Source organism: Poecile atricapillus, chromosome 1 (assembly GCF_030490865.1).
Source record: "Poecile atricapillus isolate bPoeAtr1 chromosome 1, bPoeAtr1.hap1, whole genome shotgun sequence".
Taxonomy (NCBI): Eukaryota; Metazoa; Chordata; class Aves; order Passeriformes; family Paridae; genus Poecile; species Poecile atricapillus.
Window position 1 is genome coordinate 26,382,971 of NC_081249.1, and position 27,025 is coordinate 26,409,995.

Consider the following 27,025-nt stretch of genomic DNA (forward strand, 5'->3'; position numbering starts at 1 on the left):
CTGTGGTGAAGAGTTAAGTGCATTAAGCTGCTTCCCACTGGTAGTCTCTGTGATTGATTTCTGAGCCTGTACCTGACCCTTTACAGAGAAACAGTATAAATTATAATAGTACAGAAGAGATGAAGTAAGTAGCTGGAGAGCTGGAGTCAGTAAGTAGCTGAATTGTTTGGACATAATCCTGTGCAATATGTTCTACAATGACTTGCTTGATCAGGGAGGTTGGGCCAGGTGATCCACTGTGGTCCCTTCCAACCTGTGATTATGTGAATATTGCCCAGTCATTGTGCATCACCCTTGAAGAAAGATGTGCCCCGCAAAGAGTGTGATAGAGAGCCTACAAAGAGTGTGATGACACAGAGGCTAGAGGCAAGCAAAGGGAAATGTCTTCTAGCTTAGTAAACATGAGCTGAAAAGAAAGACCAAACAGATTGATCACGTTCAAAATAAAGAAGAAAATACTTCAGGAACACAGGATCAAAATCTCATGAGTGACCAATCTCAGTTCCAAAGAATGCATTATCATAGTGATGACCTGTAGGAAAAAAGGCAAAAATGCTTCAAACCTGCAGTGTGCCACAGTAAAGGAGAAGAAGAGATCAAGGACATGATGGAGGCTTTCAGGCTTAGTGCTGATAAGGCAATTTTTGGGTGAGAATGCAGACATTATCTTGACAAATATGTCACAAACACACATATTACAACAACTCTTAACAGCCCTTGCCAGCCTAACCCTGGAGTGTGGGAACTCCTTTTGGGCAAAAATCCAGCAAATTATTTAATTTTGATATTGGAACAAGGTACATGAGCCAGGCATCTGAGAAACAGAGATCTTAAGAATACTAATAAGGAAAATTCAGGTCCAAGTTACACATCAAAATAGTGAAAAAACCACAATTTTTTATTGCTTTGGAGACATTCAGCAACATAAATATAAAAAGAAGTACTATCACACACCTGTTGAGCAGCATTCTCATTGGTATCATGTAGTGATACATAGATCCTTCCTCAATTTCACTGAAGTGGGGGGACTCCAAAATTACAGTAAAAGCTCCCACTGTTAGTTTTTAAGTAGGTAAGCTCAATTTCAACACATTTTTAACATGCTAGTATGCTCCTGCTCCCACTGCCCTCAGTAACAACAATAGGGATAGCAGTAATAGAATTGCGCCTGCCAGCTTTGTGATGGCCACATGCTTTATGACCAGATATACACTCCCTAAACCCAAGAACATCAGTGATCTTACCTCCAGACTGTGGTACACCTCAGGTGGTCTGCCTTTATTTTGGCTCCTCATTTGCCATTGCTGTACCTGATGTTAACCCATACTTGCAGCTGTCCTCTCCATGTCAAGACTTTTCCTCTAAAAGACCCTATTAATGTGTAGACATCCAGACAGATTTGCTTCACTGCAATGCTCTGGCCTGAGGAATCACTTACCTTATCAAACACCTTGGTAGTCTGACATGATCTAGCTTTGATGAATCATAACGTAGCTGAACTCATTTTTCTCTTACCCCTAAGAATTTTCTCAGTCAAATTAAAAGGGCATGGAGTTGCTGTTCCTCTCCCTCCCTCTGCCTCTTTAGAAGGTTTAGAAGGTTTCCTGTTCTCCAACAGACTCCAAAAATTGCGCTTCAACCCCAGCTTCACTGATTTATGAGAAGTGTTGTTCAGGACTTGACACGATAGATAACAATTTTTCAGCATTTGGGGTGTGATTTTCTGGGACTTGTCACAGGAAATAGTCTAATTTATGCTTCCACTTCACATCTGCTAATATAGTCTTTTACATTATCTTGTCTACTTTATGCTCTCTGTGAATACCCTCACCTTATTTTTTTTCTTTTCATTAAAACTGAGGCAATGTATTTATTCAATATTTGGAACAGCCTTCATCTCATCTCTGGCATTTAGCCACCACATATCTTGCTTCTTTGAATCACTTGTATTTATGTAGTTGAAGAATTCTTTGTTACCTGTTATCCTTTTCCTTGCAACATCTGGTTCAGCTAGATTTTTATCCATTATTTTTCTCTGATCCTGCAGTTTCCAACCCAGCAACCTGTACTTTTTCTATTTCCTGTAGGTTCATTAATTTTCAGGATCTATCCACTAGCTCCACAATTATTCTTGATCTATTCCAACCTCTTTTATGGGATGTAAGTGCTATACAGGATTTTCCATTTTGGATTTAGAGTAAGTCCATGATTCTTCCAAGCTCAAATGCTAGGTCCATGCAGCCTCACCAATCATTTTAGTTTATTAATGTTTGCCCTCTGATATCCAGGACTGTAGGATATTCTTGTAGATTCATTCTTGGTTCTAAAGAAATTTGCAGCAAATAATGTTAATCATTCATCAAAGGTTATTTTCTCTAATCAAATTATTTTTAAAGGATTTATAATATCCTCATATTTTACTGAAAAGAATTGTAGAACAGCTTCCCTTTAGGCTGTTGAGTCTGATCAGTGACTGCTGATCAATAAAGAGTTTATTGCCCATCAGACCCAATGATACATGCTGTGTATGGTCTTTGTCTTGCAGCTGTCTAGGGAATGGAAGTCTTTCCCAACCTTGTTGTTATTTACTGTTGATGAAAACTTCTATTCATAGCCAACCCCAAACCCAAGAGTCTTTACCAGATTTTGGGGCATTTGTATCAGTTTTATCCACTACCACTTTCCAACAAATTTCTTATTTATACCATCACCATCTCTGTTTTCTCAGTCTATTGCTTCATTAATTTCTATTAAAAACGAGCAATTAATAATACAAATACTACCTCTACCCTATTTTTTTCTCCCCTTTTCTACCTCTTTGGGTTAGAGGATGCAAAGAGAAAAAGTGGATTTGTGTTTGGCCTTAGCTTCTGGCTTATTTATCTTCATAGACTGCAGGGGTAGTACCTGAGAAAGTTGTCTCTTTCCACTTAACCATTTCCTGGGGAAATCTGCCAAAGACTGAAAAACTTAAATACATTTATACATATACATTTAGAGGCTGGAACAGAAGAAAAACAAGAATGTTAAATAGAGTTGTGCTTTTTGCAAGTGGGAGAACACGATATAAGCAAAGCACTTGGCAGCCTATCAAAAATATTTTCCACAATATTATGTTCTCTGCTATAGGGAAGTCAGGCAAAAGGAACAGTGGACACCAAAACAGCACAGTGCCTTTGGTTATTTCTTCTCAGTTGTTGCTAGACTCTGCAGCAGGAAGAAGTCACACACCCTGCGGCCAGTAGCACTAGAAGCAACAGCTGGCAGTTCCTGGGAAGCAGCAGGACAAGAGTCAGAATCTGCAGAAGGAATAAAAACTGAGACATTGAGGTTGAGAAATTAATAGACACCATGTAAGAAAAAGAACAGCCCTGCAGCATCTCTTGACATTTCCTGTCTTAGCAGGTCTCAGGTGTAGACCTGCCTTAACCTATGTCTTTGAAACACCAGCTTTTGTAATGTAATTAGTATTTCTGGTTGCTTTTGTATTTTATTTCTGATTTCTATATATAAATATATTCTTTTAAGGCAAGAAGAAAGCTGAAAGGAAAATTTGGGACAACTCTGATCTTCACCAGGTGTCAAATTAGCCATGAAGAAATCCGTAAGTGACGCCGAGGCTGAGATACGGGTAGGGCAGATAAGGAATTAAGCACAAGGAAAGACCCGGTCCGCTCTTCCCCGAGGGCCGGCACCGGGAGCTGCGGGGAGCGGGGCCAGGTCTGGGAGGGTCCCCCGGCGGCGGGGGCAGCGCCGCTCGCCCCGCCCCGGCCCCGGCCCCGCGGGGCGGACCCGCCGCTCCCCGGGCAGCGCCGGCCGCGGAGCCGAGCCGAGCCGAGCGGGGCGAGCCGCCCGCGGGAGATGATGGCCCCGCCGCCCGCCCCCGCCGTGTCGGGCCCGCTGGCCGTGCTGGACCCCACAGGTGAGCCCGGCACCTGCCCCGCCGGTGCGTGAGCCCCGGGATGCGGCGGGCGAGAGCGGCAGCCGGCGGCGGGGCTGGACGGACGGGCTGCCCCGGGCTCCGTCAGCGGGACGGGAGGGCGCGGACAGGGGCTGTACCCGGGCTGTACCCGGGCTGTACCCAGGCTATGTTCCGGACTGTGCCCGGGCTGTACCCAGGCTATGCCCTGGCTGTGCCCGGGCTGTACCCAGGCTGTGCCCGGGCTGTGCCCCGGCTGTACCCAGGCTATGCCCTGGCTGTGCCCGGGCTGTACCCAGGCTATGCCCTGGCTGTGCCCGGGCTGTACCCAGGCTGTACCCAGGCTATGCCCTGGCTGTGCCCGGGCTGTACCCAGGCTATGCCCTGGCTGTGCCCGGGCTGTACCCAGGCTGTGCCCGGGCTGTGCCCCGGCTGTACCCAGGCTATGCCCTGGCTGTGCCCGGGCTGTGCCCCGGCTGTACCCAGGCTGTGCCCTGGCTGTGCCCGGGCTGTACCCAGGCTATGCCCCGGCTGTGCCCCGCAGAGCGGCGGCGCAGGGGGAGCTCAGCCCGAGGTATCCAGTGCGCGCCGCCTCTCATCCTCTGGCTCGCCGAGGTGTTCAAAAATACCGGTTCTTCTCCAGAGCTTTCAGCTGCGCTCGGTGGATCCCTGTGCTGGAGATTTAACATTCGGAGGAACAGCTTGGTACGGGACGCGGATAGGAAATTAATGTGAGAGCCATCATCGTGCTGGCCCGTGGCTGTGCTGGAGGAGGCGGAGGTGGCCGCAGGGCTGGGGACAGGTGTTGGGTTAGTTTCCTTCCTCCCGGTTCTCTTGATTGAATGGCTTGTGTTTACCGCGTTCGCCCTGAAATACGAACACACAGGCAAAAGAAAGGTCAAGTATTTCCTTATTCCAGCGCAATTTGTTAAAGTTTAGAAAATACAGAACTTATTGCTGGGAATTACTCTGTATAGCCTTGGAAAGGATAAGCAGAGACTTTGCTATGCACTCAAGGATCTTAACAGCTGGATGAAAAATGTATCAGGTCTGAATTTATGTCTTAAACCTGGAAGAAAAATTACGTTGGTGTTGAAAATGTGGCCATGGAAGATGCACTTAAAACACTTTCAGGTAGTCGCTGGAAAAAGAAGAATCTGTATGCCAGCTTTAAACTAGTAATTAGCTGCTCATTAAATTATTTATCGGTGAAACAATTGCTGCCAATACAATGAGGTCATAGTGATACTGCGTGGTATCACTTACTATAGCCATTCTACATAGCATATGAGGGCTTGTGAGATTGCTTTTTCATTTTGTTCAGTATGGATATTTTCTAGTAGAGTTGTAAACTGTTTCCCCTGGTCTTGAGCACTCATAGAATCTTACTCAACAAATTAATAATAAAGGTAAGAGATGGGCCTGATAAAAGCTGCTGTCTTGTGGCTTGAAATGAGTGCTGTTGCATCTGCTTTAATTAGTTCAGCAGTCTGGACAAGTCAAGCATTTAATCAAAAAAGGGAAAGTAATCACCAACAGCAGGTGTGAGTATCTCTTTGAAGCATCTCAATCCGTCACATTTAATTTTGGGAGGCAATGTAAGATTAACTCAATTTCACTGGCATGAAACAGTTTTTAAAATACACAAAGCTGAGAGAGAGATGGCACTGAAGTGAGCATTGCAGTAATTAAAAAATCATAATCTAGCTCTAAAAATCTCCTCAATAACAGCAAAACAGAGGATACCTTTGATACTAAGGTTTGTCCATGATGAATTTCCACTTAAATTATCTTCTTCTGTGTGCTTAATGCCACTCTCTGAAATGTGTCACAATTTCTAGTAGTATCCATTACATAATAAAATTGATCACCATAACTAGATCAAAGAAAGTATGGAATTACATAGTGCTAATATTCAGCAAATGTGATTGTAATCCCAGTTAACTGCTACATCCTACAGCGACCTTTTTCCTCACCAAAAATTATGCCACACTTTTAAATTATATGATGTCTGAAAATAGATTTTAAAAGAAGTAATGAAGTTAGCAAAGTAAAGTTTCTTTGGTCTAAATGTAGATTTTTTTTTTTTGGTTCAGCTGCAGATTGTATGGAGGTTTTCCAAGGTGGAGAGATGCTGTTTAATTCTATTCTTTCTTTCCCTTGGTCCCTGGACACATTCTGTACCATGGACATATTTCATCATTAATTAGTTCATTCTCTTTTTAAACTCTTTGCTCAAATCCAGACCCTACTATTCATCATTAGACCCACCACTTTGCAATCTCATGCATACCCTCCCCACAAAACTATTCATTTTCCCATAGTCTTCCTACAAATTTAATTTAGACCCCACCCATGGCAAACAGAGCATTGTAATACAATTTTGTTTTCTGCAGCTGATGAACAGACAAGATTTTTTTTTCTGAGTGCAGCAGAGTGTGGTCTTCAGCAGGCACTTTTTCTTTTTGCTCTCTGGAGGGTGATCTCAATTTCCCTCCTCACGGGACTTTCTCTGTCCCAAGGAGGTGGCAGTCTGGTGTCTCTCTCACTTGTCTGGTGGTGTTTTCTCACCTTCCTTTGCAGAAGCAGGGCTCAAACAGATACCTTTCCTAACAGATATTTAGGGAGCAAAGCAGAGAGTGTTTTCTGTGACTGTTCCTTTTTGTGCACAGTTAAGGTCTGCGCCAGGCACAGCACAAGCCAGTCATGTGGAAGTTCTGTCACCTCTCTAATTTATCTGTAGTGCCTATTGCTGCAGTTAATACTGCAAAAACCTCAGTGCCCAAGACTCAGTCAATACTTCACTGGCCAAAACTGCTGAAGAATATTGCCAATAGATGCTAATAACATACTCATACCCTCATTTGACCCCAGCCTCAAGCTAATGCTAATAAGGATGACAAGGTTTCTTTCTACAAGCTTGAGTTTTGGTATGCTAAATATAAGAATTTTAAGTTATAATTAAAGTGCATTAAGGTCCAGACTAGGAGTTTAATAATATTCATACCAAATCATTGTTAAAGAAGTTGAAGGTATGTCAAAATATTTCTGAGAGTTAAATTATTCTGAGAGTTACTTTCAGTACTGAAAAACTGGAAAGCGAATAGCCTCCATTAACTGTTTCCTGCACTCCAGGAACATTGGTCTTGGAAGAAAATTCAGGCTACAAATATTGACTGCAATGTTTCCTCTGCTCTTAATTTAACTGTTATTCTTGTGTATGGCCAGCCTTCAGTCCAAGCCTTGCCACAGAGTGTCAGGGAAGAAGACTGGGCCAGGCACACTGCCTGAGCTGGAGACAGGGCTTCTGAGTCTGGCACTGGGGTTTGGCTGGCAGGTACATTAAAAGCAGATCCAAATAAACTGCATGGGAACGACTATAAACAGCAGAAAGCAAAGGCTTGAAAAATCTTGGGACACAACATGACTGAAATGGCAAAAGGAAGTTAATAGTGGGAGCCCTTTGCAGCTGTAACTTCTGAAGATATTAAGCTGCTTTGCAAATATTATATAGGCCTCCCAGTATGCTGGTGGCTTATATGCATGTAATTATACTTATTTTGATAGAGCAAAGATTTTTATTGTTGTGGCTAAGGAAAGCCGAACAGCCATGATAAAAAACAATTTAGGTCTGATTTCTACCCATCTCTGAGCATGTGGAAGTCTTTGAGAATAAGTCCTTGCATGTGCCTCTTCTCCAGAAAGAGCATTTCTTTGCTGCTGCACGTATCTCTCCTAAGGGTGGAGTTCACAGCTAACAACATGGTTATTTATCAGAGTTTCCAAACTGGACTAAGAAAAAGGGGAGATACAATTGGCTATTTGCCTCTATTTTGAGATGCAAGTGGTAAAAGATCAATAAATATGAGGGTTGAAGAGTATTGCATTCATAAATTTCTTCTGGCATGTGTAAGTTTCAATGTCAAAATGTAGTTCATACCAGAAAATGTCCCTACCAATAATGACATCTTTTTCTATTCTGTCACTAAATCCACATCAGATTTACTCCAATTACAAACAAGAGCATGCTTGTCCTGAGACATTTTCCAGCAAATTTAGTCAGGGCCATCAAACTCATTATCCATAATCAGAACTCAGGAGGGTGGGTTGGACCCATAGTTTATCTCCATCCAATATTATCAGCCCTTACCAGTAGAGGTGCTACCCTGAGGAAAATGTGCAGGCTTGGCTTCTCAGGCACTTTTCAGTGGTTTCAAGAAGTCTTGGCTGAGGAGCATCTGCCCCACTGGCTTTGGGAAGGTTTGTGTTCCTATGGCCCTTTAGAGTATGTCTACATTGCAGCTGCAGTTTCATATCAGTGGATATGAGCACACATACCCAACCCAATTTTAGTCTATCTGTCTTGACCATCATAAAACCATAGAAAAATTCAGGTAGGAAGGCACCTCAGTTGCAATTCTAACCTCCTGCTCCAAGCTGGGTTAACTATAAGGTCAGGCCAGGTTGTTTAGTGCTTTTCCTGCTTGAATCTTGAAAACCTCCGAAGTTGGAGAGGGCACAAGTTCTTTGGGAAACTGGTTCCAATGTTTGACTGTCCTAATGTTGTGGGTTTTTTCCTCCTTATACCCAGTCTGAGACACTTCTTTGTATTTCAGTTTGTCTGCTGTTATTTTTCCTCCTGCTGTGCACCATTATGAAAAGTCTGGGTCTGTTCTCTCGGCAACAACTCGAAGGAATTGGAATACTGCAATTAGCCTTGGCAAAAGTCATCTCATCTCCAGGCTGAGCAAGCCCTGTTCCCTCAGCCTCTTCTCATGCAGAGAGTACCAGCCCCTAACCTTCTCTGCAGTCCCCTGTTGAATTCACTGTTGTTAATTTATGTATTTCCCTATACTGAGGACCCAAAACTGAGTGTAATATTGTGTAAAAAGTGCTGAATAGATAGGTGTAGTTGCTCCTCTGATCTACTGATGATGCTCCTGTTAGGACAGCCCGGGATTCTGTTGCACAGGGCATTAGGGCACACTGCTGGCTCATGATCAGCTCATCATCTACCAATACTCCCAGGTCTTTTCCAGCAGAGCTGCTTTGCAGCCTGGCAGCCCCTTACCTGTATCATTGCAATACATTATTCCTTCCTTTGCTCAGGAGTTGGCATCATGTTAAAAACCTTGCTAGAATTAAGGCAAAAGGCATCAAATGTTCCTCAAGTCCAGTCTTTTTGCTGTAGCTGGCACCTAGGCTGGTCAGACATGACTTGGCTCTGGTAAATCTATCCTGACTGTTGCCAGTTACCTTTTCCTTCTGTGCCCAGAAACGTCTTGCAAGAGGACTTATTCCACCTTTTTGGTCCCAGCATCCCAGGAACCAAAGTGAAGTTGGTTGGTTTATAATTCCCTGAATCTTCATTTCAGCCTTTTTGAAAAACAGGTGGAGCATTTGCCTTTCTTCAGTTTGTCAGATTCCTTAATCTCCATGACTTTTCAGAGACGATAAGGTATGGCAAGGGCATCAGATATTATTTACAATCTGGTAGATATATTTAACGAATAATTTTAGTTTGTAGGAATGACAGCTGATTTGGGGAGCTGCACATCTGAAATCTAGTTTTCCCTCTTGGCCATGTGAGCTGGCTTCACTGAAAGAATTGTCTTCAACTCCACACACTTGGTGAAAAAATGGTTGCTAACAAAGAAACTCTCTGCTTCCGTGTGCCCAGTGACCCTCCATGGATTAACACAGAATTGCCAGAGGAAGACAGCAGAGACATGGGCTGGAGAAGAGGTGTTTGGCAAGTCTTAGGAATTATTTCTTTATCATTAGCAGGAGGACTTTGCCATGCAGGTGAAAGAGACTTGTGTAAGCTCAAAAGATGGTATTTGTCTTTAGGAAAGTTGCTTGTATTTCATACTAAAAGACTGGAATAACTTTGACTGTTGTTCTGCTAGAGAAATGTCAGCAAACACAGCTCGTTATTATAAATTCATTTTTCTTCTGATTGAAATTATTTGACTTGGTTTGCAAACATCACTAATCTAGTCTGGCTTTTGAACTATAAACATTTAACTGAGTTACATGACTTGAAAACAGCCACAGAACTCAAGTGACTCGTTGCAAATGGCTTCTGCTTGTGTTTTGTCTTTCCTGCATTTCCCCTGCTTTTGCTTCCAGCAGTGCCCCCAGAGCCTGACCCACGCAAGCCTGCCTTCCCCTCTCACCTCCTTCTTCCTGCTGAGGGCTGCTGCCTCCAGTCTTCAGTGCAACATCACCATCTCTGCCTTGTCCTGAGGCTGGGCAGTCAGGCCACAGAGGGAGAGAGACTGGCCCTGCTGAGGCCAGGCTGTGCTCTCTCAGGAGCTCCATCCTGCCCAGGTGCAGTGTATGGTCCCATGGCATCGCATGGACCAGTGCTACTCCTGCCAAAGTGAGAACACCAAAAATGGGGACCACAGTTTGATTCACTTGGGTGTTTTTTGTTAGCTAGAATCACATATTGGTAGGTTTTTAAAGTCAGTTTTGTATAAGTCTGTGCTATGGGCTGGGGCCCTGGTGTGAGTAACCTCTGGCTACAGCTCAGATCTGCCACTGGCTAACAAGGTTAAGTGCCTTGGAGCAGGCTGCAAGCTGGAGGTGAGCGTGCTGGTTTTCACTTTGGGGTATCTGGATCCAAACCCCAGTGAAACAGAAAGGATTTCACTGAGCAGCCACTGTTAGAAAAGTCCCACGTATCATTACCTGATAAACTCTATTACAGCTTTGCTTCAAGGATACAGGTTTCTTACCCCAGTAAATATGGAGAGCACATTCATTTTCATGATAGCATGCAGAGTGCCTGCTAATCTTATTTAAAATATTCATTTTTATGTTCAGGCCAGGTAGAGTCAAATTGGCACTTCACACAGGTAAGAATTTAAGGCCTGCAGGATCTCACCAGCGTGAACAACAGCTATAAATGTTACAGAAGACAAGGCATAATTATCATTGTCACTGACTTGCAATTCAGTTTAATAAAAACTCATCTCATGCCTGTACCCAATGTGTGTGCATTAAGCTATACTCTAGCTAACTCTGCGGGTTTTAATTCCTTCTGTTGTCTGGCAGCAATTTTCCTTAGTGGGAGATCAACAGAGGGTAATTTACAGAAAACATTAACAGAAGAAAATCTTTCATTTTGTATTTGTTCTGCCACGTTTGTAATGAAAAGATCTTTTTCTTCCCCTCCCCTCCCCCCCACTCCCTACAGGACAGTTTGCAAAAAGGAAGAAGACTTCACTTTGGTTCACAGTCGCACTGCTGGTGGTGTCTGTTTTCATACTGACCATAGGTCTGGCAGCTACCACACGAACAGAAAATGTTACTGTGGGAGGCTACTACCCGGGCATTGTTGTAAGTAAAAAACACATTTTGGAATATTAGGTACATCCAAACAAATTATTATCAGCTGTAAATGGGAAGCTCTGATAGATTGAAATAGAAGAAAAAAAGACCATTAGTCCTGTGTCATTTCACAGGAGAGAGATGCTGCTTTGTTTTGATTTTGTTCTAGGCAGGGGGGTAAACTATTTTTCTGCAGTGCCCTGAAGGGGAGGCTTTTAGGGGTAGAGGGAGGCCAAGGTTGCATTGCACTGCACTGTGCTGGGCTCAGGAACCCACTCCATTGGTGGTGGGTGTCTGTGTGACTGGACAGTAGGCATGGGACAGATTTGAATAACCTTTTAGAAGTTTGCTGCTTTGATGGAAGGAAGAGCCATTCTGCTTGTGTCTGTGTGCCAGGAATTCTGCTGTGTCCATGGCAGGGAAAGCCCTGCAAATGGACACGTGGAGCCTTCTCCCTGACATCCTTCCGTGCAGGCTTGCTGCCAGTTCTCTCATACAAGGTCCTGTTTCCAAAACCCCGAGTCTTGTCTTTGCCTTGGGAACAGACTGCTTAAAAGCATTCCTGCAGTGGGCACAAGGTTCGAGCTCTGCCTGCTTTGCCCTGTGGTGCCTCTGTGACTTCTGGGGAGGGGTAACCCTGCCAGCCCCTTGCTGGTTCAACCCCCAGGCCCTTTCTGATCTCAGGAGAAGGGATTGCTTATATCCCAAAGTGTCAATGCTGGAGAAAAAGAAAAAAAAAACAACAAACAAAACCAACAAAAACCCCCCCAACAAAACAAAACCAAAAAATTTCACCAAACAACAACAACAAAAAACTAAACAAAAAACCCAACAAAAACAAGAATGAAAAACAAACAAACAACAAAAAAAACCACCTGGGCTGAGTTTTAAATATGAGGAGTGTGGACAGAAGATAGAGAAGGGCTGAGTCAGCCATGGGGAAGTAGGGGCTGCAAGGTGAAGAAACAAATTCACACTACTTAGGTGTGTGGCTCCACTACTGCCAATGTCGCAAGGTACCATAATTTCTTGCTCTCTCTGGAATGAAATGCCCAGGCAAGAGGGATATGTATCTTCTAATACTGTGCATACACCATTAATAATTTGTGAGTTAGAATTGTTCCTCCTAAACAATTCCTCTTACATCTTAGTGTTATGCTGAGAACAAGGCTTGCAGGAAGATAATTTTAGGATAATGATCTATAAAGAGTGGTGTTTTAAAAATAGAACAAAAAGCAGTTCCAAAAATATGACCTTAAAAGAATGATATTTCCTTTCATTACCTTAAAATTGATAGATTAATACTGATAAAGGTCTCTTCTTCTTCCAAAATTTGACATACAATCTTTTGTAAGACCATGTTATTTACATTCATCCCTAGAAAGAAGTTTCATTTATAAACTGCTGTTTTTAACAAGTGCAATAATAAACCTATGTGCACAAAAGAGCATTTAGTTTCTTGTAATAATATGTCTATTTACTTGTCTGATAAATATCACCTGCTAAAATATTTTTTGAGAGTCGTTTTTTTTCATTAATAACCAAACAGAAAAGCAAGACTTTATTAGAATACTTTGAAAACAAAACCTTTGTTAATAATATTCCCTTTCAAAATATTATTGAAACCAAATAATTTTCATAAAATTCAGAATTCTTTTTGTGCACACGTGGTGGATTATTGAAGTAACTGAGAAACAGTAATAGGTAATTGCCAATGTAAATGTCATCAAGATATTAAATATCACAATCATTTAACAAGAATTAAAAGTGCTATGCAGATCTTTCATGGTATCTTGCCAAAAGCCTGGTCAGAGGTGTGTGACAGCACTGTTGTGTTTCTGCCTCACTTCCAGAAGTGACTGACTCCAGTGCAGCATTGGCAGACGGACTGTCATAGAATCATGGGATGGTTTGGGATGGCAGGGCCTTTAAAGGTTATCTCAACTCCTCTGCCATGGACAGAGACATCTTCCACTAGACCAGGTTATCAAAGGCCCATCCAACCTGGCCTTGTGCACTTGCAGGAATGGGGCACTCACAAGTTCTGTGGGCAAGCTATTCCAGTTCCACCACCTTCACAGTAAGGAATTTCTTCCTAATATCTAATCTAAACCTACCTTCTTTCAGTTTGAAGGCATTGCCTTTTGTCCTATCTCTTCATGTTTTCTTGTAGGGCACCTCTAGGAATTGGAAAGCAGTAATTGGGTCTCCTTGGAGCCTTCTCTTCTCCAGGCTTAACAACCCAAACTGCTCCATCCTGCCCTCATAGGAGAGGTGCTCCAGCCCTCTCATCATCTTTGCGGTATATATATATATATATATATATATATAAACCCCCACATTTATATTTATCTCCAGGTGGGGTCTCACCAGAACAGAGTAGAGGGGCAGAATCCCCTCTCACCATCACCTCCTTCAGAATGTGCTGAATAGCCCTCGAAAGGTGCTTCTCTTCTCTGCTGACAGTAGAGGGAGCTTAGAAAACCAGTATAGCCCTGATCCCAGACTTTTAGATACCTAAACCAGGAGAGTGAATTTGTCACTACTTATTTAACTGCTGGGCTCAGAGAAAAAAAAGAATATGAGGACAGACTGTTTATTTCAAATAAAAATAAGGTCTAGTTCTTGTAGACTTCAGTAGTAAAATATTAATTTCACAGCTGGTAGACGAGATGAAACCTCCACTGACCATAGGTAAGAAATTCTCGTCTTAAAAAACATGCAGAATTAACCCTGTCTTGAGGGCACCTATGAAGATGAATAACACTATTCACTGGCATAGATTTACTTGTTTCTAGAGGTATTTACAGAACAGGTCTTCAGGGTTAGAGCCATAATACACTTTGGCTTCTGCCAAGTTCCTACAGGTTCAAGAAGGGTTAAGTGCCTTAATTTCCCTGCAAATGTGGTCACTTGTAATTTGTTTTGAAAAAAATCTTTTTTTCTAAATACATCTAGGTATTACCTGAACTTATGCATCCAAAGTAATTGAACATAAAATATTTCTGTGTGTAGATGAGTTAATATAATGTTATGCTTCGGAAGGTGTCTGCATTTAGTAGATTACTGCTTGAGCATCTGTTTGGACTGCATTTTTGGAATGGTCTGCCCGGACAGAGTTGGAACTTCTTCAGCCTCATTTCCTTATTGATATTGTTAATATTTAAATATTTAATGTCACTTCTCTGTGACTACTTATTTAATATTTTTGTTCGCTATTTTTATACTCTTTCAACAGGGTCCAGTTGTCTCAGCACCATACTGACATGGACTCCCAGAGCTCCCAAACAGCCTGTTTAAGCAGACAAAAAACTAACTCATATGACCTTAAAACAATCTCAATAATGCTGTGGCTTTCATCATGATCTCTATGGTTCTATTCCTTCGCATTTAATTGCTATTGTTTTGGTTTTGGTCATTCTTTTTATTCATATGGATATTACTCATTTTGTGTTCCTCCATCAGCCATAAATGAGGCTTTATGGATTGCTCCTGTTGGAATGAAATATGGGGCTTGGAACCAGATGTAATTTTGATGTAGTTATCTTAATTTACAAAGTTGCTGTCCCCTGAACAGAGTGTCCTTGCTCACAGTTCCAAATATCTCTAGTATTTAGCTGTCAGCATGGATGCACTTGCCCACTCTTTCAAAGTCTCTGCTTTTAGTCCTTGTGCCTCCCTTTCACATAAATTTTCCCAAAGCACTCAAGAGCAAATCTCCTTTCCCTACATTCTTGAAAGCAAGTGACGGATTCCTCTTGTGATACTGAGTGAGCAAAGTGCTTGCAGGGGATTTGCTTTCTGCTGTGAGCAGTTGTGCGTAACAGCAAGGAATTTACGGGCATTGCTTAAGCCCTTGGCTGGGACATGTAGTCCTTAAAAACTTAATTTGTGCTTGGAGGAGAGGCTCTGAGCTTGGTTCAGAGGCCTCATTACAGAGAGGGGCTGGAACTGTGAATTCAAGGAGTTTCTACTGCTCCAAACCTTCATGTGCCCATGATAAGAAGGAGGCTTTTCCTACCACCCCCATGTTGAAACAGCACTGGAACATTAAGGCCAGCTTACTTGAGTGTCCCTTCCTCCCCCATCTCTCCTGTGATGCTTAGTGATTCAGCTGACTGTACTGGTCTTTTTAGCATTTTAACAAGGATTTTTTCTGGGTTCTGTGATAGTGTCTACTCATTAAAATCAAACAAGTGTAACTCTAAGGGTTTGAACTTTGGGGAACACATACATTTTTTTTGAGAAAAAATGTCTGCAGTAGCCTAAAGCTTTGTAATTTTCAAAAATTATGATGTGTGGACTAAATGTGGTTTTTTCTCCGACTTTACTTAGCTTTTCCTTACAGTGTGTAAAACTATACATGACAGTAGTCAGGTTATAGGTGCGTGTCTGTACAGATTTCTGCTTACTACATGACTTATTTTGCACTGAACTATCAAAAAGCTGCAGTCCTGGCCATTTCCCATTACATTATATGACTTATGTCCAACAGTAACTTCCACCTTTTCCCTTGACCTGCCCCATTTATCCCATCTGTGTGGTGCATTAGCTCAGATATCACTGTGTGTATTGGTATGTTGTCCAGATAAGCTGACCTCATGTATTTCTGTTGGTTTTGTTCTTTGCCTTAGCTTGGCTTTGGATCTTTCCTAGGGATTGTTGGCATCTACCTGGTAGAAAACAGAAGACAAATTGTAAGTAACAGCCTTTTAAATTTTTTCCTTTTCTTTTTTAAATTTTTTTTAATCAGACTGTATCAAATATGAAAAGCAGGGATTTACAGTTAACTTAAAACTGCTTCATCTGCCTCAAAATGTCAGTCATCTGTTTCACCACTTCTCAGACGTTTTAGAGAAGCATGAATGGGCCAGTAAGTTCCTTTGTACAAGGCAAAGAAAAATTGTTTCACTGAATTTGCTTTCCTCCTGGTTTAGTGAGTTGAACTGACTGAGGGCAGAATCACTCAAGTGCCAGAGCTTGGCCAGGACCGTGTAACTGGGAAAAGGATAGGAAGAGAGCAAAATAGCAGTTTGAGCAGCAACAAGCTACATGATCATCTAGCAGATGATCTCATCCTATGCAAGAAGTTTAAGTCAGGAACACTTTCCTGAAACTGTATGTGTTAAGTAGAAGAAAAAAATCTAGAGCTCTTGCTATCAATATTGCCTGGCTATGTCAGACAGGATCTGAGATACCATGTGATTTGTTTGCAGATTTAGCTTGGCCTCCCAAATCCTTTGCTTTTATTTATGTGAAGAAGTCATAGAAAGTCCTTGGGGCATCTGGGTAAAGGAAGGTCTAAGAAGAAGGAAGGAATTTGTAGAAATTCTTAACAATTTCCTTCCTCTCTTTGCAAAAAGTAACAGTCTTGGTTGAGTAACAGGATGTCCAATGGGAACTTCACAGGAGAGTGATTATAGACAAGCATCATGAAATATGACTAATTTCATAATGCAGAGCTTTCACTGGTATAAATCAAGAGTGGTGTTGAGCTCAGAGGAGGAACTGATGGATTTAGCTTTCATTTTACTGACAAGAAACTACTTTACTTACAAGTAGTCATAATATCACACCTTCACAGTATCACTCTTTTTTTGCATTACCTGTAAGTGTCAGTAGTGTATTTGCAAGAATTCCCTTGCTTTTAACTTCTGTTTCTAGCTGTTTTCTTCACAAAGAAAAAAGATTTATAAAGCTGTGATATTTGTCTCTGTCTTTTTCTGTACCCCATTCCATTTTTTGAATATGTTAACCAATTTCAGGCAAATTCAGGAGGGAGGTAGAGACTTCTAAGGTGTGCAATTCCATGGGTGTGTAGAGGAGAGAATTACAACTTAGTTCCCCCATAGTGGTAAAGGCTGCAATGTCAGTTCACCACTGTTTAAAAGTAGAGAATCCAAATGGGGCATGACCTGTGAGACAAAAATCTGCAGTAGGTCAGGTGTCATTAAATTCTCTACTAACAAAACAGCTTAATTAAGAGCTATTGCTCCTGATTTTTGCATCAGAGGCCAGGATGAACAGCAGGTTCCAAGTTGCAGGCCCAGTGCTGAGCAGATGAAAATAGCTGTATCTTCCACAGCATTCGTGCTACCTTACTAACAGGCATAACATTCTAGGGTTGTTTGATTTTTCACTTTTCTTCTAATCTGCCTTGTGGTTTTCTATGCTCCTGTCCTTAGGAAAAGTAAAATGTCTGAAAAAGCCATGAGGTGGGTAAGCAGCAGTTAAAGTATGTATTCCTGGATATGTTGTGTCATTTACACAAGGACTGTGGAGGCATAAGTGTCCAGTACACTTGGGATTAGTGCCTGCTTGCATTTCCCAGCATGGAACAAGGAAAACTGCTATCAGCTTATAACATTTACAGATGATTTGGCTGTTGGGAAGATTGGGAAACAAAGAGAATAACTAGAAAGTTTAATTAAGCTTCTTGCCTTGAGAACAATCCACTGTGGGTCTTTTAACACTGTCTTTTCTGAGGCTGAGCTGATGGTTTTAAAAAGTGGAAATGAGATTGAAAGGGTTTACAACAGAAAGCGGTAGTTATTCCCTGGGACATAACTGAGTATATTTGTTTGTGAGAGTTTAGGGCAGCTTTAACAAATATGCAGCCATCAGTAAAGGCTTATATAAGCCCAGAAATGTAGCATAAATGTCATATTCCTGTACCTAAAAATTATATGCATTGCATCAGGGCAAAAGGGATTGGAAAGGAAAAGAAATTGCTTACTCAGTTGATTCTATTTTAACTAGATTACCTTTGAGCAGTTACTGCAGTATAATTTGAATTTAACCAGTGTAGCTCTGACAATTATCTGCCCCTGTAATGACTCAATACTTCATTTCTTATTTATTTTTATTTTTAAATTGAAAATGAATGCAAATTCAATTGCACTAGGGAAAAAAAGTCTATTTCAATTTGACCATTCTACTTAAATCTATTTCTCTTTTTGTCTTGAAGTTCCATTTCAGTATTACCCATCCATTTTAAGTCCAGGTTCTTTCATGGTTGACAAAATGCTAAATGCAATATAAAATACATAATGATTAGCAGAACCAGTACAGCAAAACCCCAGCACTCAGTAACTGATGAGCATGGAGTTTGAAAAAGAACAAAAGCACAGTTAGGCAGAGTGGACAATGGTTTGTTCTTAAAACATGACATTAATAATGTTGCACTTCTTTGACCTCCTTCTTGGCATCCCAGAGCCCGCAGTGGGAGTTCAATGTGCTGACCAAGGTATAACCCTTAATTCAAAGGAACTGCTGCTTGAAGAAGCAGGCTCTGCTTCATTGATTAGCATGATTTCACTTCAGCTCTTAGCATTTGTGCTTGGCTCTGATATGCAAAGCTTGGCACCAGTAGAAGAAAATTTTCCTTTGACTAAAGATTTGCACTGGTTTGGGATGTTTCTAATGGACAAACAGAAGGCACTTCAAGCATAATGTGTTGCTGTCCCTTTTTGCCTCTCCTGCACTCCGCAGAGCAGCTATGGATTGAAGAGCAGTGTACAGCTGTATGATGTTTCATTCCAAAGGCACACTTAGTCCAGCCAGATGGGTGAAAAACATGATACTGTTTAAGTCAAATGGGTTTGATTGTAAGACATGAAGTGTTCTCACTTGTTTGCTCACTTGCCATCTCCTCACATTGCAGTACAGAGTATTCCCAGTTAGAAAATGAGATGCTGAAATTACATATAGGAGTGGGGAAGGCTGGGTGTGCGGGGGGCTCCTGGCAGCAGAGTTGAGCTGAGAGCAGTGAGTAGTGCTGAGAGAGTGCTTGAACAGGTTTCTCCTCAGAAAATATGTGAAGGTGGCATGAGCTTGCACCCAGAAATGAATCACTCCCTAAATGTGCAATGTTGATATGACACCATGCATGCAGTTTAGCTAACCCAATGGATACACCGAGCAGTGGCTCACAGTTTCCACTCACACGTCTCTCCAACGCCAGCCTCACCAAGCCATGCTGCTTGCAAGGCTGAAAATGAGCACCCTGAAGCTGTGGTGCCTACCAGAGCGAGGGGGAGGTTCAAGAGCAGCATAATAGCTGCCAGGGTTTTGAATATTTGCAATATCACAGTGCTGCCTGCAAGAGCTCCACTGGGGCAATGGGAGGTACGACAGCCCCAGAGAGTGGGCAGGAGGGGCATGGGAGGAGGTACAGGAGAAAAAAGGACACAGGGAGGATGGGGAGGGGGTCATTGGAGCAGGAGTGACCCTTCATGAGATAGTGAGTAAGCACAAACCTTGGTACTTAGGATGGAAGTAGTGTGTGCAGCAGGTCTGACACCCAAAGTCATCCACTGCTGAGTCTTCCTCATGTTTTCTTCATGCTAACAAATATTTGATTTTCTCACTGACGTGTTTAGGATATACTCAGATATGAACCTGGTGCTCAGCCTGGTCCTTGACTTGTTCAGAGAGATGGAGGCAGTGCTTCCAACATAGCAGAATTTGAAAACATGAGGGAAGTACAAACATGGAGCTCTGCACACAGAAAAGGCAAAGCTATTTATTCAGGCTTCTCAAGGGATGCTAAGTTTAGGTCCCTTAATATACTTGCTTCCCAACCTCTGTCAACAAGAGTTAGATTTTAAATGAAGTGTTGAAAAGATACTATAGCTGAAGTTGGAGAAACAAAGCAATAATTTTCTCTCGTGTTGTCAATTGATAGACTTCCCTGACAACACAAGCATCCCTGTTTTGCACTGACATTGTGTGAAGTAGTATTTTAAATCTCTGATCATTTTCTTGACACCACACTTTAAATTTGTTTCAGAATATAGAATATTGAAGCAGTTACATGTGTGAGCCAGCTTTCAGAAGAGCGAAACCTCTTTCACTTTTTTAAAAACCAATATATCTTGTAAATTATGTCCATAAGAAAATGCCCACTGGGCATTTTATGAAAAGGTAATGGTTATTAATATATACAGCTCCCCCCCAAAATACTGGTGTATATACACCTAATTAGCTCTGTTCAAACATGTTCTGTTTCATTTGCTGTTTGCAAATCAAACATTCTAGAAGAAATTAGCTTTAGTGCAGATTTTGATCAAAGATACTAATTTCTGATTGATTTCATACCACATATTAGGCTAATTAAAGCAGCTTATTTTAATAAAAAAGACCACTAAAATTCTGTAGATCCCCTGAGAATATCTTTGATGTTCCTTTGCAAATAAATGGAAGAAACCTTTACTGTTGCAGGGGAAATGCAGAAAATGTAAAGGCAATTTTTTGTAATTACTAAGGTATTATTTCTCTCTTAAACCCAAGTTTCTGACAAAATTAACAGCACTTCTTTCTTTCAGTATTGGTTTTCTGTATGCTCATAATTCACACAGTTCAGAGAAACACAACTAATGCTGAGGTAAAAGCATTAATAATGGAAGAAATTAGTAATCATCCTCCTCTTGTTTAGCACCTTTAAAACGATTGGAACGGAAAAGACCTACTAATACGTTTTCAGGCATAAATGTGTGCTGGGTTTTGTGGTGTGATCTAACTGTACATTTCAGAAACAGACAAGATTTATATAAAGGTAATCAGAATAGGTTGACACTGACACTTGAATGAGTTTGAGTGGCTCCTTTTTATGTATCTGCATTTTTTCAATATATAACACCATCTCATTACCTGTTAAGTGCAAGCGGCTTATTCTTTGAGAATGTCTTCCTGCTCTCATGACCAGTTCTTCAAGACTGTAATGAGGTGCTCTTCAGAGGCATCTTGTTCTTTCCTTAGGTTCTGGAAGAGATCTTGAAGGATAGTTTAAACTGGATTCTGGAGTTTTAGTTAGCTGAAGTGTGGTAAGAAAAATCCTGTGTTAAGTGACAATTATACTTCTATAATATTGAGGCTATTATAAAAGATATAATACTGTAATTCTGTCTGGTTTCAAGTTGAGAGCAGAGCAGCCTATGTTAGGCATGATGTTGTAGTCTTGGGTATTAGCTGCCTTATTTTGCAGGAAACAGCTTTGAGACCCCTTTTTAACCCTTTCTGGAAGGGATTTGGAATGTCCCTATGGTCTACCATCGTCTGTCCATGGTAGGTCTGGGAAATCTGTGTTATTCCCTGTAATGCAGGAGAATATTCCACAAGAACACGAGATATTTTGAAGGCTAAGTTATTTCAACTGCAGAGGAGGAGAATAGATGATATATCAGCAGGTATGAAAGCAACATCCAAAATGAAGACAAGTAAAATTAAAATAAGGAAGTTCTGTGGGCAAGTAAAATGTAAATAAGTGGGAAAGTTGTTTCTAATAGTATAATATTAGAGATTTTATTTTGCTATTATTAGTGTTATATAGTCCATAAATAAAGACTAAGTAAAATACTTTGTATTTCTTTTTGCAGGCAGTTCTTTGACCTTGTGAATTTAATGTGAGGATTTCCAATTTATAATAAATGTGAATACTCACTGACACAAAGAGCTCTTTTCTCTTCCGTCCTTTGCTTCTTCCTATATCTTGCTGCTTCCTTCTGCTCCTCTTCCCTGCCCTGGCTAAAAATACTCTCCACTGGTGAAGTGAGTAAAAAGGCTCACAGCCAAGTGAGCATCAGACACAGCAAAACTTAACTGGTGGGGCTGCATGGGTATGGGTAGAGAGGAATGCACAGAAGGAGGAAACAATATTTGTCCCTCTTGCTAGGAATAATCTGTTATATCAACTCACTATGGTGTGAAACCATCTTCTAAGTGTTGTCAGTGAGTTAAATGCCTGAAGATAGATAGCATAAATTTCCCAGCAGTGTTTGAGAATTCTGAAGTTCAAGGACTCAAAGACAAAAATAGTCTTTCACTGTGTGAATTACCAAAGGAAGTGTGGGAGGTCTTTCAGCTCTTCCCTGATCTAGTTCCTTATGGATTGGCATTTCATATTACATGTCTACAGGTGTATGCTTTCAGATTTTACCAGTGAAGATTCATCAGCTAGACATGCAAATGTTTATTTATATATAAATATTATAATATAGAAATGTACTGTGACATTACAACCATATAACCTGTAATATATGCTCACACATGTATGTATTTACAGCTGACATGTCCTGGGAAATACCTATAATAATGACATAGAAGTCTATGCCACTGTGCCACTGACATTATGTCTTTATTGTGCCAAATGCTTTTTACACTCTTCATACATGTGTGTGCCAGGTTATTTCAGCTGGTAAAGCTGTAATGGAAAGCACAGTCAGATCTGCAGCAATCCTTGTCCTCCATCATCAGGGCTCTGTCTGTCTGACATGGCCAGAGAGATGCCACCAAGTACCTCCACCTACAGCCTAGCACTGTAGTTCCTTCTCTCCCACAGCCCTATGCTGGTCCACTGGTACCAGTCCCAGTCTTACCCACCTCCAGTTTCTCACCTCATTGGAAGAAAGAAATGGAATATTGGTTACAAAGGGGAGAAATTCTGAAAGAGATGTTTTCATTTCTATCTGGAGTGCTTCCTGGGCAACAAGAATTACTTCAGTTTGCTTCTGGAAGCTTAAACTCTATAGAAACAAAAAGAAAATGCATACCTATATGAATGAAATTGAGTGGTGAATTTCCACCACCAGAGCTTATTTTCAATACTGCAGTCTGTAAAGGCTGTCACCATTCTTTTGAGACAGAGACTCAAGCCACAAAGCCAGTTTAAGTTCTTTATCTTACTAAGTGGCAGTCTTTTGGGCTGTGGTTCCTTTCAGATCTTGCTTGGGAACAGCACACAGGATTAAGTGCATAATAAGGCACTTTTTAACTGCCAGTTTGTCTTCTTGTGCTGTTTATGTAATGAAAGTGTTTCTGTTACACAGTTGAGAACAAAAGTAAACCTTATGACCCATGAAGTGTGTTTGTGGAACAGTAAAGATGTCAATTACTCTTCCTAGCAAGCAGGAACATGGGATAGGAAGTATCAGTGAGGAATCTGATACAAGTTCTGGTTCTTAATTGTGAAGAAGGTGAGGTGGGGTGTGCCCTGTGGAAAGGACAGGGAGTTTCTGAATCTCTTGTTGAGGAATTAGTGCAACTTAAATAGCTGAACATCCATGGTGGACAGATAGTCTTCCAGACTCTGCAGGTAGAATTTCACTACATGAAAACTTGTAATTTATACATTTCTATAAAGAGTGTGTGTGTGTGTCTTAAGAAAGCAATGAAGTCATTGTAGAGGGAAAGAGGATTTGTGAAAACAGAGACTTTGGTGTAAAAACAGTTCTTGCTCCTAAAACAGTCAGCTCTGACAGTCTTGATATATGTAAATTCCACCATTTTTTACCAGGAAACATAAACTTTTATGATATATGATATGCTATGTATTTTTGGTTTATTGTTCTCATATCTCTCTGAACAGCTGTTTGAGTGATGAAATTACCTTGTTTCAGCTTAAGCAATAAAAGAACATCTCTAAAAAGAAATATGTACTGAATTCCTATAATGTCAGCTCTGTTGATCAGTGAATATAAATTTATTTCAATTTTATTCCCTTTCCTGTAATTCTGTATTTAGCTTTTTCTTCTGGACTGAATTTGATGTCCTTAAATGTGTAATAATTGTTAACTGTTCTTATCTAAGTGTTTTTATTGATGTTTGCAAAGGGGAATTGTTACCAGTTTGGAGTGCCTGCTGGACTAAGCCTTGATTAAGCTGCTTCCAAAACCATTAGCATTTCTCCAGCTGTGAGATCTAGATGATTTTTTTTTCTCTTTTCTGTATAAAGGTGGCCAGAGAGTGGCACTATCTGGAAAAGCACACTAGACTGAGCTGCCCTGAGAAGCCCCAGTGCTGCCCTGTGTAACAGTAAGAGCCTGAAACAGAGGGAAGGGGGTTGATCAAACACTCAGCACCTAATTTAATGGGATGGAAGAAAAATAGAGCAGCTATTTTAAAAAAATCTCTCTAAAAAGAGCAAAACCACAGGTGGAGCAGAGCATATGCAGTGTACCTCCTTGAAGAATAGAAGGTCAGCTAGTCAAATGTTTGGATCAATTCAGACTTGGGACAAAATACAGCAGCACTGTTTGAATGAGCTGAGTACAGCTGAGATGTGCTGCTGCTAGAAGAAAACTGCAGTAATGGTTACTGCGATGATCTGAGGTTCTTAGGTCTGGAGGCTTAAAAGAGCACGGATAATAAAGCTAAGCCTGCACCAGGAAAAATATTACTTTTTTTTTGTTTCCTTCTGTTCCTTGTCTTAGAAAATATAAAGCAAGTATAGTTCAGTCTCTTTTTTTTTTTTTTTTTTTTTTTAATTGTTTTAGTAATATCTGTTGGACTCCAGTGAAGCCTCAGATTCTATCAAAATCCCAGGAGACTTGATAGTGCATCATCAGTGGTGGCATTTTTAACTGAATCAAGACAAGCATTTTACTCATCATGAATGAATTATCTTGAATTTAATATGGGTTCATTTCAACATATATCATATTCATTCTCTGATTGCAATGTAATGGTGACTCCAGTTTCAAAGTCTTAAGTGCCCAGAAACTGCTTGATATAGGTTTTTTATTCTGTAGATTGGTCATTCTAGTAAAGATTTTCTTGTAAAACAATTTGAAAGCATATCCTAGCTATTTTGTGTCTGGTTTTGTAGCTGATATTAGATTATGACAGAAGAAAAAATGTATTAATTAGGTAACCTTTCCCAGTAATTTTGTTTCATGTTTCATAATGGCTATTGATTTAATTCCCACCAATCTTTCTTTGCTTGAAGATAAAAATATAAGAAAATTTGTCTTTATTTCATATAACATTTTTCACAGAAACTGTATTTTCCTATGTTTTATCAAGTTAGAAAAGAAAGATAAGATGAATTACAGAAAGAATAAAGCAAATGTAATGGTAGAGGTTAAAGATTAATGCTCAAGACAACATTTCTAGAGGGTGAAAACAACAGAGAGACCTAGACCAGGGAACTATTAGTTAGCATACAAGGTTTTATTTGGACAGTACAATGTTAAGGCAAAATGTTTCCATGCTACTTTTCTAGGGACAGTTTTGGACTATGGGTTATCATGCCCTAAAGGGAAATAGCAAGCAAAAGTGGCTGTGTGAGCCCTCCTGTCGTGGGACATGTGTCAGTGTGGCCAGATGCTGAACTCCCCCATCCCCATAACAAACTGCCACAACAAATGGCACAAGGAAAGTCCCCAGGAAAGTCCCCAGCAACTCCAGCAGTCTGTTCATCTGATCAGGAAGGAAGTAGTCCCTGTCCTAGACATGTCTGTGTGTGCCTTTAGGAGCTGCAGCAAGCAGACTCAGAACCTGTGCTCCCTTTCTTTTCTTATTCAACTGTGCTGTGTAAATCTTCTTGGGCTGGGGGAGAGCCAGGACCACTAAGTCACCCTCCTGCACATTTTCCATCCTTGGATACTTCTGCAATCCCTTGCCATTGTGTGTAGCCTAAATGATGAATTATCTACAAAAGCTGAGCACCAATACCACTGGAAGAGGAGAAAGCAATGTGCCTACTTTTTTACTGACGCCTACATGTGATAAAAATTACACTAAGGTGTAACAGAAGATGTAGCAAATCCTGCCTTTTACAATTTCGCCCTTCAGGATGTGGGGCAAGGAAAAAAGGATAAATTTTCCAAACAAAAAATGCTACTTTGATTTTGAAAGTGGATTTTGATCTTGTTTTTTCTCTTTGGCATAATAATTTATACCTCTAATGTGGTTTCTGTATTCTTTCCCCTTTGTTTATCTAATTAGTTCAACCTTTTTATGCATGTGAGGTTGCTTAAATTTCTCATGGGACTTCTCTCCTGCCTGTGTTATACCAACTGGCCTTTTCATGTTGCTATTTTTCCTAATTATCCCTGACATGATACTGGGAAACAGCAGACTTCTTCACAGGCAGTAAAACAAATGTCTCCTTGACCACAAACAACAGAATAACCCCAGTCCTTATGATTTATTCATTACAGCTAAAACCTAGCTTTTACTTTGATAATCTCTAGGACTGTAAATTATATTGAACAGGTGAAACAATCTATTAGTTGCTGTCAGCACTTCTGCCTCCTTCCCTTCTGTTGTGGCTCCATGGTGTCACCTTCTCATTTGCACTGAGTCTAGTGCTCATCTCCCTCTGCAGTCTTCTGATTTAACTCATTTGAGAGAATAAGTAGTTTCTGCCTATGGAGTGAATTTCACTGAATTTCCTGTGTGTTTGGGTAAGCACAGGAGCTGAGATGAAGGAATGCAGCCCTTTGGGACAGACAGCAGGAGAAAGGGCTGAACAGCAAGAAACCAAACTAAGGACTGGAGGAGAAGCCCTTTGAGTTGGGCAATCACACAGGCTCATGTCTATGCCCTGAGGTGCTGTTAATAACAGAGAGGGGGAAGGAAATCTGAATCAAAGATCTTTGGTTTTGCTGATAATATTGAACAACATATGACTGGACTTGATGAATTCAACAGTGAAAAGGCCATAGTTTTCTAACTTGGTCATTTGATCTAAGGATAAGACTTAATCTAAACACCTGACAACACAGAATCACAGGATGGTTTAGGTTGGGAGGGACCTTAAAGAGAAGATCACCTAGTTCCAACTCCCCTGTCATGGACAGGGATACCTTCTGCTAGGCCAAGTTGCTCAAGCCCCATCCAACCTGGCCTTGGACAGTTCCAGGGATGTGACATCCACAGGTTCTTTGCGCAACCTATTCCAGTGCCTCACCACCCTCACAGTAAGGAATTTCTTTCTAAAACCTAATCTAAATTTTCTCTCTTTTCATTTGAAGCCATTTCCCCTTG

General features: G+C 41.0%; 1 protein-coding gene across 2 annotated transcripts in view; it reads left to right on the forward strand.

The window, feature by feature from the left end:
• The first annotated feature begins 3,824 nt into the window (after positions 1-3,824).
• TMEM255B (transmembrane protein 255B) overlaps positions 3,825-27,025 on the forward strand; it is a 67,442-nt gene continuing 44,241 nt past the window's right edge. Inside the window, exons 1-3 of one of the 2 annotated variants that reach the window (XM_058853958.1) lie at positions 3,825-3,922; positions 11,124-11,266; positions 15,892-15,954. In XM_058853958.1, the coding sequence (XP_058709941.1) occupies positions 3,862-3,922; positions 11,124-11,266; positions 15,892-15,954 (267 nt within the window). In that variant the 5' untranslated portion in view covers positions 3,825-3,861. The remainder of the gene's footprint in view (positions 3,923-11,123; positions 11,267-15,891; positions 15,955-27,025) is intronic. The other variant, XM_058853968.1, reaches the window with a different exon arrangement.